Source organism: Dendropsophus ebraccatus, chromosome 5, assembly GCF_027789765.1.
Source record: "Dendropsophus ebraccatus isolate aDenEbr1 chromosome 5, aDenEbr1.pat, whole genome shotgun sequence".
Classification (NCBI taxonomy): domain Eukaryota; kingdom Metazoa; phylum Chordata; class Amphibia; order Anura; family Hylidae; genus Dendropsophus; species Dendropsophus ebraccatus.
The window spans coordinates 46,961,640-46,978,944 of record NC_091458.1 but is presented as its reverse complement, the minus strand read 5'-3'; the positions used below and the strand labels follow the sequence as shown (position 1 = coordinate 46,978,944).

Genomic DNA, 17,305 nt, shown 5'->3' with positions numbered 1-17,305 from the left:
CACAATTAAGATTGATGGAATACCCCTTTAAGTCCTCCTTGAAGCAGATGATGGAGTCACAAACGGATCTAAACAACTATGAAGACATTCAATTAGTTTACTTTTACAGAGCACCAACCCTCCTTCTCCTCCTACTTTATCCACCATCTTTCATCATAACCCACAGGATACACCACAACCACTCTACAGCGGAGCAGCACCAACACTTAACCCCGCCCCTTCTCGGTCACGTGGTCTCCCCGCTCTGTCCTCCCGCAGACACGTGATCTCTCTTTCCTCCTCTGTGTTCTCTGCTGACGTCATCAAGTGGCGACATTCATGTCTGCGTTGGAACTTGTGAACTGCTAATAGCAACGGGAGAAATACAGCAGGTAGGAAGAGAGCAGAGAGAAGAGCGAGCAGGGGGGCAGAGCGTGCGTGCTGTGTAATAACCGGACTCCGCCTCTTGTCTTCCAGGTCATTCAGTCTGACGTCTGGACATGAGCACCCAGGTAACGCTGCTGTGCACCTATACTGTACATATATAAGAGCTGCCATGTCAGCTGCTGTAGGGCTGGAAGCTGCAGGATGCCTGATGGCAGGAAAAGAGCAACAAACATTAAATACAATTGTCATTATTAGGGGAGAACAACTTTTAAAAATGCACTGTGACCCCTTAAAAGATTTACTGTCACTTTAATGAACACTTGTTTTTTTTGAAGTAACAGTCAAAAGTTTTGATCATTTGGTGTCCTGGAGTTCAGATCCTCACCGAATGTGAATTTGAAGGAATGGCCTGGCTTCACTGCGTTCTATAGTAAGTCAATAGAGCCAAACTCCTGCAGTGAGCCAAAGAGTGAACCTCTCAACCGTATGCTTCTCCTGGTTCTACTTAGCGATCACTGGACCAATCAAATCTTTTGACAAGTTTTCATAGTAATTTTGCTTTTGTCTTTTCTCTTTCTACAGTATAGTATCCTCTATAAACAAGAGCAAGGTAAGCTTCTAGTGAAGAAGTCATCTAGACATGGTCACAGCAGAACTGCTCATATAGTAATACTGGGGGTGATTTATCAAACATGGTGTAAAATGAAACTAGCTCAGTTGCCCCTAGCAACCAATCAGAGTCCACTTTTCATTCCTCACAGACTCTTAGAAAAATGAAAGGTGGAATCTGATTGGTTGCTAGGGGCAACTGAGCCAGTTTCACTTTACACCATGTTTGATAAATCTCCCCCACTGTGTTTTTGTTTTGTTTTTTTCTGTTGCTCAAATAGCCCAACATATTTCTTAGTACAGTACAGAGATTGTCATCAGTCCCATCACAAACCTATTTCCCTTATCGAGCACACTAGGGCAAGTTAACCTATCGGTATGTTTTGTGGGAAGAAACTAGAGCTTACCAAGGCAAATGCGAAGAGAACATACAGACTCCATGCAGATGTTCTCATTAGTTGGATGTAAAGCAGCAGCAGATGTCACATAGGTGTCTGTGGGGGAATTAGTCAGTTTCTAATATCTCTTCTGGCCCTGAAGGACCCCTTTAAGCAAATGACTGATTTACAAAGTGTTTGTCAGTAGCATATATTGTGGACATTGTTTGGCATAATGCTTGTTGGAAATTGGTCTCCCTAATTGGTAAAAACTGTGTGACTTTACAATGTCGTACAAACTCATGAATGGGCTGTGCCAAGCATTAATGTGTATGGGGAGAATGGGAGAGCGAAGTATTTTATCTGTTCCTTTGTGACGTATTCACTTGAATATTTTTATTTGCAGAGAAGTACTGTAGTTAAAAGACAACTCCGGCCAAAACTATTTTTTAATATGTTATTACTTATGGAAAGTTAGACAAACTTCTAACGTACATTAATTATGTGAAATGCACATGTAGGGCTATTTCCCTTAATTTAGCAGATCAGGGAGACTTCAGATTCTCTGAAATACTGTGACATCATGTACTGGGGGTGTAATTACAATGGAGTGTCCAGCGGGGGGCGCACTATATATATATATATATATATATATATATATATATATATATAAGTCAATGAGTACCATTGACTTCTACAATTAGTGCGCCCCTGCTGGACACTCCATTGGAATTACAATGGATGTGTATGTAAATGTAATATACAGTATGTTTGTGATTGAATATATTTATGGAATACTTTGGGGAGCAAGTGTCCTTGCCCGCGAAAGTAATCCATAAATGTATTTAACTTGTACGTTTGGAGGGCACCGAGCAGGGAGGGAGAGAGGTCCATCTACCTCCCCGTCCCTCCCTGCTTGGTGCTGCTGCCATAGATACACACTGTACTACTGCCCCATCATTTGCTCATAGTATGAACAGATAATGGGGGAGTAGTACCAGTACCTGCCGAACCGCCACTGCCGCCGCACTGGACTACACTGAACTACTACTCCCATCAACTGCTCATATTGTGAGCAGGTGATGGGAGTAGTAGCTGGGTTATCGCTATCACATTGCCGCCGCCGCTGATTCCGCCAGGCGCAGGGGGAGCCGCTCATGACACAGGAGCCATTATGCTCCCTCTGCTCCCCCTCCTCCTTCCGGGATCCGGCAAACTTCCCCCTATCCCATGGCTTACTCCCCCCGCCTGGCCGCCGCTCTCCGATCACACATACCGGCTCCCGATGCTTCCCCTCTCCCACACGTGCCGGCCGGTGACACCAGGAAGCATCGGGAGCCAGTATGTGTAATCGGAGAGCGTCGGCCAGGCAGGGAGTCAGCCATGGGATAGAGGGAAGTTTGCCAGATCCCGGAAGAAGGCGGAGCGGAGGGGGCATGATGGCTCCTGTGTGATGAGCGGCTCCCCCTGCGCCTGGCGGCATCGGCGGCAATGTGATAGCGATAACCCAGCTACTACTCCCATCACCTGCTCACACTATGAGCAGTTGATGGGAGTAGTAGTTCAGCGTAGTCCAGGGCGGCGGCGGTTCGGCAGGTACTGGTACTACTCCCCCATTATCTGCTCATACTATGAGCATATGATGGGGTAGTAGTACAGTGTGTATCTATGGCAGTAGCACCGAGCAGGGAGGGAGGGGGGAGGTAGATGGCACTTCTCTCCCTCCCGGCTCTGTGTCCCCCCAAATGTACTGATTGAATACATTTATGGAATACTTTGGGGAGCAAGATTCAATCAAAAACATACTGTATATTACATTTACATACACATCCATTGTAGTTCCAATGGAGTGTCCAGCAGGGGCGCACTATATATAGAAGTCAATGGTACTCATTGACTTCTATATATAGTGCGCCCCTGCTGGACAGTCCATTGTAATTACAGCCCCGGTTAGTGACGTCACAGTATTTCAGAGAATCTGAGGTCTCCATGATCTACATCTATATGTGCATTTCCCATATGTACATTAGAAATTTGTCTCACTTTCCACAAGTAATAACATATTAAAGAATAGTTTTGGCCGGACTACTCCTTTAAGGTCCTTTTACTTGAAAAGATTTGTCAGCCATGTGTGGCCACAAACAAGCACTGATCATCAAAATTAGTGCTCATTTGCAGTGACTTTACATAAGCGGCCAGGCTGCGTGAACAATCTTTGTATTCGTGCAGCCCTATTAACTGACAGCACAAATATGTATAAACCCTGCTGTTAAAGGAGTTATCCAGCGCTACAAAAACACGGCCACTTTTCCCCCTCTCTTGTCCCCAATTCAGGTGTGGTTTGCAATTAAGCTCCATTTACTTTAATGGAACTGAGTTTGAAACCCCACCCAGTCTGGAGACAAGAGAGGGGGAAAAGTGGCCATGTTTTTGTAGCCCTGGATGTCCATTTTTATATGTCCCTTTTAAAAGTAATTCTGCCACTGTATAATAGCGGTATATCTCACAAATATTTGACATCAGCATCAAAAGATTTAGTGTCAGACATATCAGCTTAGTTCTGTCTGCAAGAATACAATATACACATACTGTGATGTGCATAATGCCCCTTTTGGTCAAGATTTTATTAGAACCTCTATTGTCACATTTTTATTTTCCAGCCCATAATGATGCCATATGGTCTGTAGCATGGGGGAAGAATAAAAATGACGGAGCTGAAACTGTGATTAGTGGTTCCCTAGATGATTTGGTAAAAGTCTGGAAATGGTAAGTTGATAAGCATGGTAATATAATGTACATGGGTTGTCCCAGCATTAACATTTATTCTCTATCCAGGATCTTTGAGAACAGCTTCCAAAGCTCCCAGTGGAATAGAATAGTGTTCATGTTTGCACACTGATTATTGTCTATGGGGGCTGCAAGAAATAGCCAAGTACTGTGCTCTTCTATCATTGCTGGTCTTATAAATGTGGCACATGGCTTCTGTATTGCTATAAACTAACTGAAAATATTTTGGTTTATGTTAAAGGGACCCTGTAGCATTGATATGTCAAAGTCTAATCTGCCCTGCAAATAAATACTCAATTGAGGATTTTATTACAGAAATATTATGGTACAGTTATATATTTATTCTCCCTACAGGTCGGATGAGCACCTAGATCTACAGTGGACTCTTGAAGGCCACCAGCTAGGCGTGGTATCTGTGGATGTGAGTCCCAATGGTAACATTGCAGCCTCTAGTTCTTTAGATGCCCATATCCGACTATGGGACCTCGAGTCTGGCAAGCAGATCCGTTCCATCGATGCTGGACCGGGTATGAACACTAAGACCGTTGTTTTTTTTATAACTTTTAGCTCATAGTAATGATTATTCATTGGTGTGTATATCTGTGTAAGATGTAGAATCCATTCTGTTGGGAAATATATTGACTGATGGTTATTTTCGCCAGTGGATGCTTGGTCCGTTGCCTTCTCACCGGATTCACAGCATTTAGCTACCGGAAGTCATGTTGGAAAAGTAAACATCTTTGGTGTAGAGACTGGAAAGAAGGAATACTCTCTGGACACCAGGGGCAAATTCATCCTCAGTATTGCTTATGTAAGTGTTCTTGTTTAGTTTTTTTTGTCACTTTCACCCAGCAATATTTTGGTCAGTATTTTGCATTAATTACTAAGCCAGAAGCAGGAGGAAATATATCATAGAAAGACCTCAGTACTGTGGTATAAATAGGCGTATGCTAGGTTCACACTGTTTTTGCAGTCTGTTTAATGTATCCATTTTAAATGGTTACTTTTAACGTACACAAAAACGTGGTCAATAGAGATGAGCGAACCGGATTCGGGTCGATCCGAACCTGAACGTTCGGTATTTGATTGGCTGGGGCTGCTGAACTTGGATAAAGCTCTAAGGTTGTCTGGAAAACATGGATACAGCCAATGACTATATCGATGTTTTCTACATAGCCTTAGGGCTTTATCCAAGTTCAGCAGCCACCACTAATCAAATGCCGAAAGTTCGGGTTCGGATCGACTCAAGCATGCTCGAGGTTCGTCCATCTCTAGTGGTCAACCATCTGTTTTTTTGTTTTTTTTTTTAATTACGGAAGTCAATGGAAAAACAGATGCAAACTGATTGCACACAATTGCATCCTCCCCCCCCCACCCCCCATATAATGTATACGTTAAATGGACTGGAAAAACGCAGTGACAAATTTTGTTTAACTGACTTTTTTTGACTCCCCTCTTGTTTGTAACTATAGAGCCCTGATGGAAAATATTTGGCTAGTGGTGCCATAGATGGGATTATCAATATCTTTGATATAGCCACTGGGAAACTTCTCCACACGTTGGAAGGTAAACTACTCCCTTATCAACGTAAACTAAAGAAAAATTATATGTATGTGCTAACTTCTCCTCGCCCCCGCTCTCATCCCTGCCTCTGCCTGATGGACAGTCAGATTCTATTGCCAAACCCTGTTTACAAATCTCAATCCTCCTCCTTGGCTTTCAGCTGTTAGGGCTGTATTACACGACCACCCCGCACTGTGCCTGTGCCGATCTGCTCGCTTTCCAAGGCCATACACAAATTGATAAATGTGTGGCAGGGCTGCATGGATATCATTAGCGATGTCCATGCAGCCCTTGCTTTTTACATGAAAAATAATAATGTTCATACTTTCCTATTCTCCACCGTTGTCCTGCAGTCTTTTGCCCATGTTCCCCGCTTCTAGCTCTGTCTTTTCAGTAACAGGCTGCTCAGTCATTCATTGGCCGAGATGGGACAGCCCCCAGTCAGTGATTGACTGAGCTATCTGTCACTGGGAGTCTGGGTCAGATACATCAGCAGTGAGCAGGAAACACTGGCAAAAGGCTGCAGGACAACAGGGGAGACTAAATAAGTATAAACTATATCTTTTTACACTGTTCTCTATCGCCGGCCGCACATCACTAAATGTAGTGATGCACGGCCGATGATTTTAAAAAAAAAACAACTATTATATTCATCCCTTTGGTGATCGTTGGCTACTAAGAAATGCAAAATTACACAGAATGATAACACTGATATACGTCAATTTTGCTGATAACGTGATCTTTATGTATTTTGGGGTGCTGAATCCAAAAATAACATCCGTTTTCTCCAGTCATGTCCAGTTTTTCAGCAAAATGCTGTTTACTAATAAACTCTTGCAGTTATAACGTTATGTTATATATAATTATATTATTTGGAAATGCAGAGTGTGAAAAAAGATAATAGTGTGCAGAAAGATATGCTGAATATGCAGTAGTAATAACTAAATGGAACAATATTGAATAAGTAGTTTAAAACTGCTGATGTCGGCATTTTGTCGCTATATAGGGATATATATATAATATACACATACACAAAGAATGGCCTGCTAGAGAGACATTCAAGATTGGTGAAAAGAATATCAAGAATGAACCACTTGTTAATCAAGAGACTTTGGATCGAGATGGAGAGTGCTTCAAGTACACCTGTACCAAATATCCTGCTCTTTCCCAAGAGAAGTTAAAAGATGGCATATTTGATGGCCTTTTCAAAGACTCGGGGCAAACATGAGCATTAAATTGCATTTTCTTCATAGCAATCTGAACTACTTCTCTTCAAATCTTGGAGCTATGAGTGAAGAACAAGGAGAACGTTTTCATCAAGACCATGGAACATAGATATCAGGGCAGATGGAACACAAACATGATGGCAGACTACTGCTGGTGTTTACAGCGTGACAACCTTAATCTTAACTATTCCAGGGCATCCAAAAAAAAGAATTGCGTAGGGGAGATCCCTTCATTTCACCCGACCGGGCCTCAGTGTCACACTGACACTGATCCCGCCTCAGCAATCTGTAGATCTGGGCTGTAGCAGCTCAGAGTAATACAGCACTGATCTAATTGATCAGTGCTGTATTATGTATACTGCACTGATCTCTATAAAAGATCAGTGTAGTTGTATTAGAAAAAAGTTTTTTGTTTTTTTTTAATTAATAAAAAAATCCAATGCTCTAGTAAAAGTTTAAATAACCCCTCTTTTTCTAATGTTATAAAAATAACTAACATATTTGGTATAATGGCGTGCATAATCACTTGTACGATAAATTTTCACATTCCTGATCTTGCACAGTAAACATAAACGTAAACATAAACGTAAGTGCAAAAACCCGCCAAAGTGCAGAATTTTGGTTACATCAAGTCCAGAAAAACTGTAATAAAAAGTGATCAAAAAGTCGCATATATGCAAGCAAGGTATAGTAGAAAACACAGATCATGGCACAAAAATTGACAGTCCCATAAACAAAAAATAAAAGCGCTATAAGGATGGTAATAGAGCAATTTGAAATACTTTTAATTATTTTATTTTTTTTTTAAGTTTTAAATAAAATAAGTTTTAAATAAAATAAGTTATATACATTACATATCGTTCTAATAGTACTGACTTGAGGAACATAGATAACATGTCATTTATATCAGAGGGTGAACAGTGTATACACAAAACCCCTCAAAATAAAAAAAGATGCACTTTTTTTCAATTTCACTGCACAAATAATCTTTTTCTGGTTTTGCACCATATTTTATGAAAAAATTAAGTCTGTCATTGCAAAGTATAATTCGTGTCGCAATAAATAAGGGACATGGAGAGAAAGGAGCTACTGCACATCACACCTATGGCTGATACTAATTTGATCAAACCATACTGCCCCATGTACCACGTGCAGGTCTCCTGGTTCACACGGGTCCCTACGCTAACTCCACACTGTGTCGGTCAGCGACCGCCAGCCCCGCAGAGCGTGCAGGGAAGGGAGGCCATGGAATGGTCCTGCAACCCCAATGTCACAGGATCAAACCAAAAATGCAGGATATACCTGTGCTCACATGTTAGTTCCTCCATGTTTTTCCTATTCTGTCTGCAGCAGTGGTGGTGAGTGTGATGTGCAGTAGCTCCCTGCTCTCCATGTCGCAAAAAATAAGGGATCATGTGGGTCTGTAAGTGAAAAAATGCAAGCGCTATGGCCTTTTAAACACAAAGAGGAAAAAATGAAAGCACAAAAATTTTAATTGGCTCGGTTAATCAAACATTTCTCATTTGTGAAAAAATTTGACGCATCGCATATTTTTTACCTTCAAATATGGAATCGGCACCCTTCATTTAGGTAAAATCAGCAAAAATATTTAGGTCAGCAGAATTTATTTTTTTCAAATGTAGACCAGTGTAATCTGCTGAATGGGCCTGTATGGGCATATTATTGCTCTGTGTAATAGGGTCCTTAGTTCAGGAGGGATAGGAGGGGGAGTAAGGAGGAGTTACAGCCCTCAACACTTTAGTGGTTTGGGAAAGTCTCTTTGACAGTTTGTACCAGAGAATAAAAGTCTTGGCTTTACAGTGGCAATAAACTACAGTATTTAAAACACTACAGCCCAGATCTTAAGACTTACCAACCTGAAGTAGACCTAACTATCTAAGCTTATCTTTTGGCCCCTTTTTTATTTTCTATTTTCCTTAGAAATAAGAATGTGGTAGCATATTGATGTGTGTATTTTTCTCCCCTCCAGGTCATGCTATGCCGATCAGATCATTAACTTTCTCCCCGGATTCTCAGCTGCTAGTTACAGGCTCCGATGATGGATATATCAAAATCTACGATGTGTGAGTTGATGCCTCTTACAGCTGATAACAGTAGTTTCTTTCTGTTTTGTTGATATTGTGAAGAATATTTTTCATGAAGACGCTGTACAACTTTACCTGTGAGGGTCATTTGTGGGTGGAAGTAGTGGAAATGCACAAACCAGAAAGGGCCATGAGCCCAAAACACATCCGAATGGGTTCCCACTAAATAAAATATTAATTTTTAATGGCTCATATAAAATAGTAGAAAATCTGTGGTGTGATTTTAAAAACACACTCTCCTAATGTCCGTATTTGAATGTAGACCCCACAGGGGGTATAATATCCCAGTAGCTGCAGACTACTAGCTGACTCCTAATATAGTATAACTTTCTATCAATCTCAGGACTTTAATATGAGTCAGTTGGGGCACCGCATTGCCATAAGCCCTCCTCCTGATGACGCCCGAGCCAGGGCGAAACTAGTTGAGGGGCTATGTGTTTTTATTTTTAATTCTCACCCTCTAATGTCCTGAGATTGATAGAAAGTTAGACTATATTAGGAGTCAGCTAGTAGTCTACAGCTACTGGGATATTCTACCCCCTGTGGGGTCTACATACAAATACGGACATAAGGAGAGTGTGTTTTTAAAATCAAACCACAGATTTTCTACTATTTTATATGAGCCAATAAAAGTTATATTTTATTTAGCAGGAACCCATTCTGATGTGTTTTGGGCTCACGGCCCTTTCTGGTTTGTGCATTTGTTGATCCATCAGAATGAGTTCCTTATAGGCACATTCAGGGAAATGGAGTGTAATGGAAAGTCACCAACTCTGACATGGAAAAAATTATATATTTGTGAAGTTTATAGAGTACGAGCCGGATTCGGAGTAGCAGAGTGTAAAATAGGAGTTGGAGGTTTTGGCTGACAATCAAAATCCCTTTAGTTTGATTATCAGCAATTTTCCAATAATGTGAGGGATAAATGCAGTTTGTTAATTTTTTTTTTTAATTAGGATGTAAAGTTGCATAATTTGCACTACTGGACACTAAAGCAATAAGTTTAAGTTGTTACATTTGTATTTCTTTGTAGACAGCACGCCAGTTTGGCTGGAACACTCAGTGGACACGGCTCCTGGGTGCTGAATGTGGCTTTCTCTCCTGACGATGCTCACTTTGTCTCTAGGTAGGAAGCATGGGTGAATGTTTTCAGGGTTAAGGCCCTATTACATGGACTGATTATCTTTCAAATCAGGCACATATCGCCACTTCTAGTGAAGCCAATGGCCAGCTGATCACTCAATTCTGACCATTCAAAAATAATATGCTGTCTGCCGCACATCTCTCTATACAGTAAACAGATCACCGATCTCTGGGAGACCAGCCAAAAAAAACCCACTGTCGGCTGCTGGTCAGTGCACTCAATACAATGAAATCCTAGGTGCATTGCCCCCTGGGAAATAGAAATATGCAAAAAAGAGTCTGTAAAGCCTCATTTAAAACCGCCTTTACACAGAGAGATTTATCTGACAGATTTTTTAAGCCAAAGCCAGGAATGGATTTGAAAAGAGGAGAAATATCAATCTTTCCTTTATGACCTCTTCTCTGTGTATAGTCTGTTCCTGGCTTTGGCTTCAAAAATCTGTCAGATAAATCTCTCTGTGTAACGGCAGCCTTAGGGTCCTATTACACTGAATGATTTTTAACGATAAACAATCACAAACGAGATTGTTTACCATTAACATGAAATCGTTCACCATATTACACAGAACAATAATCGTTAGTTACGATCGTTACTATGATTGTTATTGCGATCGTTACTATGATGGTGTATTCCTTTTGATCCCAGAAACACAATGAGCAATGTGCTATTACACTGAACGATTAGTGAAAAAACGTGGAACTTGAGTGAACAAATGGAATTACAGCAAATGATTAACAATAATTTTAGGTTCAGATCTAAATCAACAATAAACAACATACGAACGATTTTTCGATCTTTGCCTGCAATTACACAGAACGATTATTGTTTAAATTAGAACGATTTAACGATTTTTCGCACAATAATCGTCCTGTGTAATAGGGCTCTTAGAGTCTCAAAACACGGGTCTAGCCAGATATCCCGCCATGGCCCAGCCAAGAGGTGGCTTTGCTAAGGAAACCGCCAAAACCACCATATTAAGTGGCCTGAGGCTGAAGGCTTGCATATTTGTACGTCTCCCCAATGTAATATGTGCTACTGATTAAAGCAAAAGCGCCACATAAACAGTCGCCAGATCATTGAGCCGCATAATAAATTCTATAAAAGAGCGCCAATTTAGGCAATCTGTACTCCTTTACAGCATGACTTGGGACATTTAATATAGACTTTGATTTTCTAACCCTAAAATATTCATGCATCTCTGATTTCTTTTAGCTCATCTGATAAAAGTGTAAAAGTTTGGGATGTTGCCAGCAGAACCTGTGTACATACTTTCTTTGACCACCAAGAACAGGTAAGACATAAGGATGGGACTGTGTGTATGTATTCACTGCAGTGGAGCTAAATGAGTTGTACAGGCTTATAATACTGACGGCCTGTTCACAGCTGTTTGGTGGAGCCTGGAGCGGGACCTGTACACAGTTGCACCACTTCTCTTTATTTGTAGTTACATTTTTTTTATGTAAGGAATTTGATAAGCTTCCATTTGACTTTCAGCTTACAATTGGATGCATTTTTTTTTTTTTACATCGTTGCTCAATTCTGAGGCAGTGTGAAACAAGCCTTAGGGTGCCTTCACATGTACAGTATCGCAGTGGATTTCATGCTGCAAATTCCATAGCAAAGTCCACTGCAATACTGTCCACTGTACTCCCCTGCCCCCTTAACCTGCTGCTCTACGGTTAACACATTACCCGTCAACCCTCCAGCCTGCTTCTCTTGCTCCTGACTCCCTGACATCCTGACATCCCGCTCAGCCAATCAGTGAGCTGTCGCACAACAGGCACTGATTGGCTAGAGTGAGACGTCAGGGAGGCGGAGAAGCAGCCAGGAGTATGGACAGTTAATTTATTACCCCAGGCAGCAGTAGGTTAAAGGGAATTGGCTACAATGTAGTACCATAGGGAGTGACAGCACACAGTATTGCTGCAGAACTTGCAGCATGAAATCTGCTGCGATACTGTATTCGTGAAGGTACCCTTAATGTGTCACTGTTGTTTTAGTTAATAGTCCAGGCGATTTAAAGAAACTTTGTAATTGGGTTTATTAGGCAAATATGCCATTATCTGCATTCAAAAAGGCTTTCCCCAGGTCCCCCCCCCCCCATCTCTTATCCACTGCTCATTATCAGGAAATCTTGACTTTTACATCAGTCGGGTCCTGTCTGTTCTATGGAGAGGGAAGGGAGGAGGATGAAGGAGGGAGATTAGCCGGCAGCAGAGAACAAAGGATTACACAGCAGGACCTGCGTGAAAGCTGCTATTCAGAGGTCAGTGCTGACTTCAGAGGAGATAGCCCTGTGATGCAGCTGTAAATTAACTCTTTTTTCTGTTTTGGTGCCTCATCTCCCTCCACCCCTCCCCTCTCCATAAAGAACAATGAAGACAGTGGGGAGAGCTTCAAACTGCTTTTTCATGATAAAAATGCATTTTTCGCCTAATAAATCCAATTACAACGTTTCTTTAAATCGCCTGTACTATTGATTTTTGCAAAAAAAAAAAAATGAAACCGTGACGCTTTAACCCTTAGACGACCCTGGACGTAGGGTTACGTCATGGAAGTCTGTCCCCAGACGACCCATGACGTAACCTTACGTCCTGGGTGTTTCTCCCGCTATGAAGCGCGCTCCGGAGCGGAGCGTGCTTCATAGCAGGTGGGGGGCGGCTGCAAACAGCAGCCGGGACCTCACCGGTAATGACACGCTGCAGCGATCGCGCTGCCGCGTGTCATTAACCCCTTAAACGCCGCGACCGCGGAGTTTAAGTGTAAGTGACAGGGGGAGTCCCCTGTCACTTACCAATCGGGACCCCCGCAGTGTGACTGCGGGGGTCCCGATCGTTGAAACGGACTGCCGGAGCTCTCTCACCTGCCTCCGTGCGGTCCGATCGGCGATCTGCTACACTGAGCCTGCACAGGCAGGCTCAATGAGCAGATCGCCGATAACACTGATCAATGCTATGCCTATGGCATAGCAATGATCAGTGTATAAATCAAAGTACTGTATGTAAAAGTCCCCCAAAGGGACTTCAAATGTGTAAAAAAAAAAAAAGTTCAAAACACTATTACACTACCCCAAAACCCCTCCCCCAATAAAAGTCTAAATCACCCCCTTTCCCATTATATAAATAAAACATATAAAAATAAATAAATGGATAAACATATAATATACCGTAGCGTGCGTAATTGTCCGATCTATTAAAATATAACAAGCGTCATTGTGATCGGTAAACGGCGTACACGAAAAGAGGGGAAAAAGTGCGCAGATTACCGATATTATGTTACATTATATATTTTAAAAAATCAATAAAAAGTGATCAAAACGTCCGATCTTCACAAATATGGTGTTAATAAAAACTAGAGATCATGGCGGAAAAAATGACACCCCATACAGCCCCGTAGGTGAAAAAATAAAACCGTTATAACAGGGCTCCAGATGGCAACCAAAATGGTCGCCAATGCGACTGACATTTTGCAAATGGCGCCCAGATTTATTAATCTGGGCGCCATTTGCGACTGGCCCCGGCGGCGGCGCGCTGTCTCTTTAAGATGCGCGGCTGCCGGGGGTGTCCCGTCCTATCCCCGGCAGCGCGGCGCATCAGTGAGCTGCCTGGGGCCCTGACTTCCGGCACAGGAAGCGCACGTCAGAGACGCTTCCTGTGTCAGAAGTCACAGCCCCGGCGTACAGGGAGCTCACTGACGCGCCGCGCTGCCGGGGATAGGACGGGACACCCACGGCAGCCGCGCATCAGCCGGGGACAGCACCTGAAGAAGAAGAGGATCGCCGGGGGAGCGGGTTGTCAGGTGAGTTTGTGTGTTTGTTTTTTTAAAATATTGCTTAGCATAGAGGAAAGGGGGGGCATCTATAATGGGGGGAAGAGAAGGGGGGGCATCTATAATGGGGGGAGAAGAGGGGCCATCTTCAAGGGGGGGAGAGGGGGCCATCTATAAGGGGAGGGGGTATCTATAAGGGGGGGAGAAGAGGGGGCATCTATAATGGGGGGGAGAGGGGGCATCTATAAGGGGAGGGGGGGAGAAGAGGGGGCATCTATAATGGGGGGGAGAGGGGGCATCTATAAGGGGAGGGGGTATCTATAAGGGGGGAGAAGAGGGGGCATCTATAATGGGGGGGGAGAGGTGGCATCTATAATGGGGGGGAGGAGGGGGCATCTATAATGGGGGTAGAGGGGGTCATCCATAAGGGGAGGGGGTATCTATAAGGGGGGGAGAAGAGGGGGCATCTATAATGGGGGGGGAGAGGGGGCATCTATAATGGGGGGGAGGAGGGGGCATCTATAATGGGGTTAGAGGGGGTCATCTATAAGGGGAGGGGCCATCTATAAGTGTAGGGCGAACTGGCTGCAGACACTGGGAGATAGATATATGCACAATTATTATTATCAGGGCCCCTCAGGTGTCTGTATTGTAGGGGGTCACTTGCATTAGTCACTAGGTGAGAGATATATCTATATACACATCTTGTGGGGGGTCACTATGGCTGCAGTCATAAGTCTAGCTCAGTATGTATAGACTGTTGCAAGCTTTTAAAGGGAACCTGTCACCCCCGGTGACGGGGTGACAGGCTCCCAACCCCCGTTAGAACCCTCTATACTCACCTCATCGCGCCGGGTCCCGCTTCTGAAGATGGCCGGGTCACGGAGATCTAAGCCGCTGCAGCCCGGCGCGCACACTGAGAGATGAGTCCAATGCTCATAGAGAATGAGGGAGCGCTGGACTCTCCCGTCATTCTCTATGAGCGTTGGACTCATCTCTCAGCGCACGCCGGGCTGCAGCGGCTGAGATCTCCGTGACCCGACCATCTTCAGAAGCGGGACCCGGCGCGATGAGGTGAGTATAGGGGGTTCTAACGGGGGGTTGGGAGCCTGTCACCCCGGCACGGGGGTCGACAGGTTCCCTTTAAGTTCAAGTTCAGAAGAGTAAGCCTCATTAAAAGGCTAGCCAAGTGAAGCTGAAGTACTGAGTCAGACTGTATATGGTTGTCAAGTTGCAAGTTTCCATGTTGAACGTTTTCAAACTAAGAAAAGAAAGGATCTAAAGGAGGAGGATGCTGCCGTGGCCTCTGCACACAGTAAGTCCCATTTAACATAACATTAATTTTACATGGTTTAAAATGTTGGCGACCAAATATTCTATTTGGCGCCTAAATTTTTCAGGTTAGGAGCCAATGGCTCCCAGGTAAATTTTTTAGTCTGGAGCCCTGTATAAGCGTCACAATAGGCCCATTTTATTAATATTTAATTGCCAAAAAAAAGGATTTCATAAAAAAATACATATATAACATTAGAGAATCTGTGTAGCCTGCATATGGTTGTGTTCGGGCTGACCTATAGAATAATAGTGTCATGTCGCTGTTACCATATAGTGCATTACGTAGACACAGGAACCCCCCAAACGTTACCATATTGCATTCTTATTTACGATTTCACCTATTTATATCTTCATAAATAATATATTTGGAATTCCATCATACATGTTATGGTAAAATGAAAGACGCCATTACAAAGTACAACTATTCCTGTAAAAAACAAGCACTTACATGGCTTGTAGATAGAAAACTGAGAGTGCTAGAGCTCTTAGAAGGGGAGGAGGGAAATACGAAAACACTAAGATCAAAATTTGCGCGGTCCACTGGGTCATTTTGGGCCTGGTCCTCAAAGGGTTAAGCTTTCATTGGAATGAGCATTATTACAGATAATGATTTTTACCAATAACTCAGTCCCCAGGGGTTTATGTATGGCCGAATGCTCTTGGGGCCTCAGTTACTGTAGGATAAGTTACAAAGTATAAGAATTATTTGTTATCATTGAGCTTTATGATAACCTTCCATTAGTAGTGCCTCCCAGCTAGCATAATGTAAGATGGTCGGTCTTAAAGATTCCTCTTTGCACTTTTTATGTAATAAATCCTCAATACTAGTACGAAATGGTAAGAGATGCGGCAAACACAAGTATGAAAGCAGCTGCCTGAAATGAAGCGCTTGTAGCAGAAATAATGGAGCATTTGCCCTTAGCAATATCCTATTCTCAGAGAAGATGACATTTGTGTGATATAGATTGATTCTTACCAAACATGTTATTTCTAGTAGTTTGCAAAACATGACTCCTTTTGTTATTTCTTCTCAGGTTTGGGGTGTACAGTACAATAGGAATGGATCAAAAATTGTCTCTGCTGGAGATGACCAGGAAATTCATATCTATGACTGTCCCATATAACACCTGATCCTCCCCTCATGGAGAAGGGAACTGGCAGCGATCTATAACCATTCCAGCTTGTCTGTTCCTAATATAAACTGTCATCTGTTCAGACCATCAATATCCCAGACGTGTATGTGCTGCTGGACATAAAGCATATTTATTTGGATGAAATATCACTGCAACCAGCCGCTACCAGAGATGGCTATTTTTTATATTGTTGTTTTCCCCTTTTTGGCGGTGCAAGTGCGATTAAAATTTTTAATTTGTCACTTTTTTTAATAGTGTGTATTTTCTGAAATCTACATGTTAACTAAAGAACATATTTCTTATTCACTTTTAGGCTATGTTCAAACAGTTATTACTTGACCAGTTTCTGTGTTTTCAACCACTACTGGTTTTGCTTGAAAAAAGCCTGACCAAAAGATTGACAGAAATACCGTGTGTGAACATAGCCTTAAAGGGGTAATTCCTCCGTTTTTTTTTTCTCCTTCCAAATCAACTGGTCCCAGCAAGTGCCAGAGATTTGTAGTTTACTTCTATTAAAAAATCTCAAGTCTTATCAGCTGCTATATGTCCTTAAGGAAGTGGTGTATTCTTTCCAGTCTGATACAGTGCTCACTGCTGCCATCTCGGTCCATGTCTGGAACTGTCTAGAGCAGCAGCAAATCCCTATAGGAAACCTCTCCTGTTTTTAAGACTGGAAAGAATACACCACTTTCTGCAGGATATAGAGAAGCTGATAAGTACTGGAAGACTTAGGATTTCTTAATATAAGTAAATTACAAATGTCTAGCACTTTCTCGCACCAGTTGATTTGGAAGAATTTTTTTGGGGGGTGAACTACCCCTTTAATAACAAGTGTGATGCCAAATTCAGAACAAGTTCCTTGGCATCTTTGTGTTGAATCATGTGCTCTAGA

At 42.6% G+C, this 17,305-nt stretch overlaps 1 protein-coding gene across 1 annotated transcript; it reads left to right on the top strand.

The window, feature by feature from the left end:
- Positions 1 to 266: 266 nt before the first annotated feature.
- SKIC8 (SKI8 subunit of superkiller complex) lies at positions 267 to 16,655 on the top strand. Its single transcript, XM_069970053.1, has 11 exons — positions 267 to 371; positions 457 to 491; positions 949 to 976; positions 4,013 to 4,118; positions 4,494 to 4,666; positions 4,802 to 4,950; positions 5,612 to 5,705; positions 8,919 to 9,012; positions 10,067 to 10,159; positions 11,390 to 11,468; positions 16,315 to 16,655. Exons 2-11 carry the CDS (start codon positions 480 to 482, stop codon positions 16,402 to 16,404), a joined length of 918 nt encoding a protein of 305 aa, XP_069826154.1. The 5' UTR covers positions 267 to 371; positions 457 to 479; the 3' UTR covers positions 16,405 to 16,655.
- The last annotated feature ends 650 nt before the right edge of the window (positions 16,656 to 17,305 follow it).

Excerpts from the sequence above, each read along its gene's own strand:
- SKIC8 (XM_069970053.1), top strand. Across the intron at positions 5,706-8,918 it reads ACTTCTCCACACGTTGGAAG|GTCATGCTATGCCGATCAGA; the intron begins GTAAACTACTCC and ends TCTCCCCTCCAG. Across the intron at positions 9,013-10,066 it reads TATATCAAAATCTACGATGT|ACAGCACGCCAGTTTGGCTG; the intron begins GTGAGTTGATGC and ends ATTTCTTTGTAG.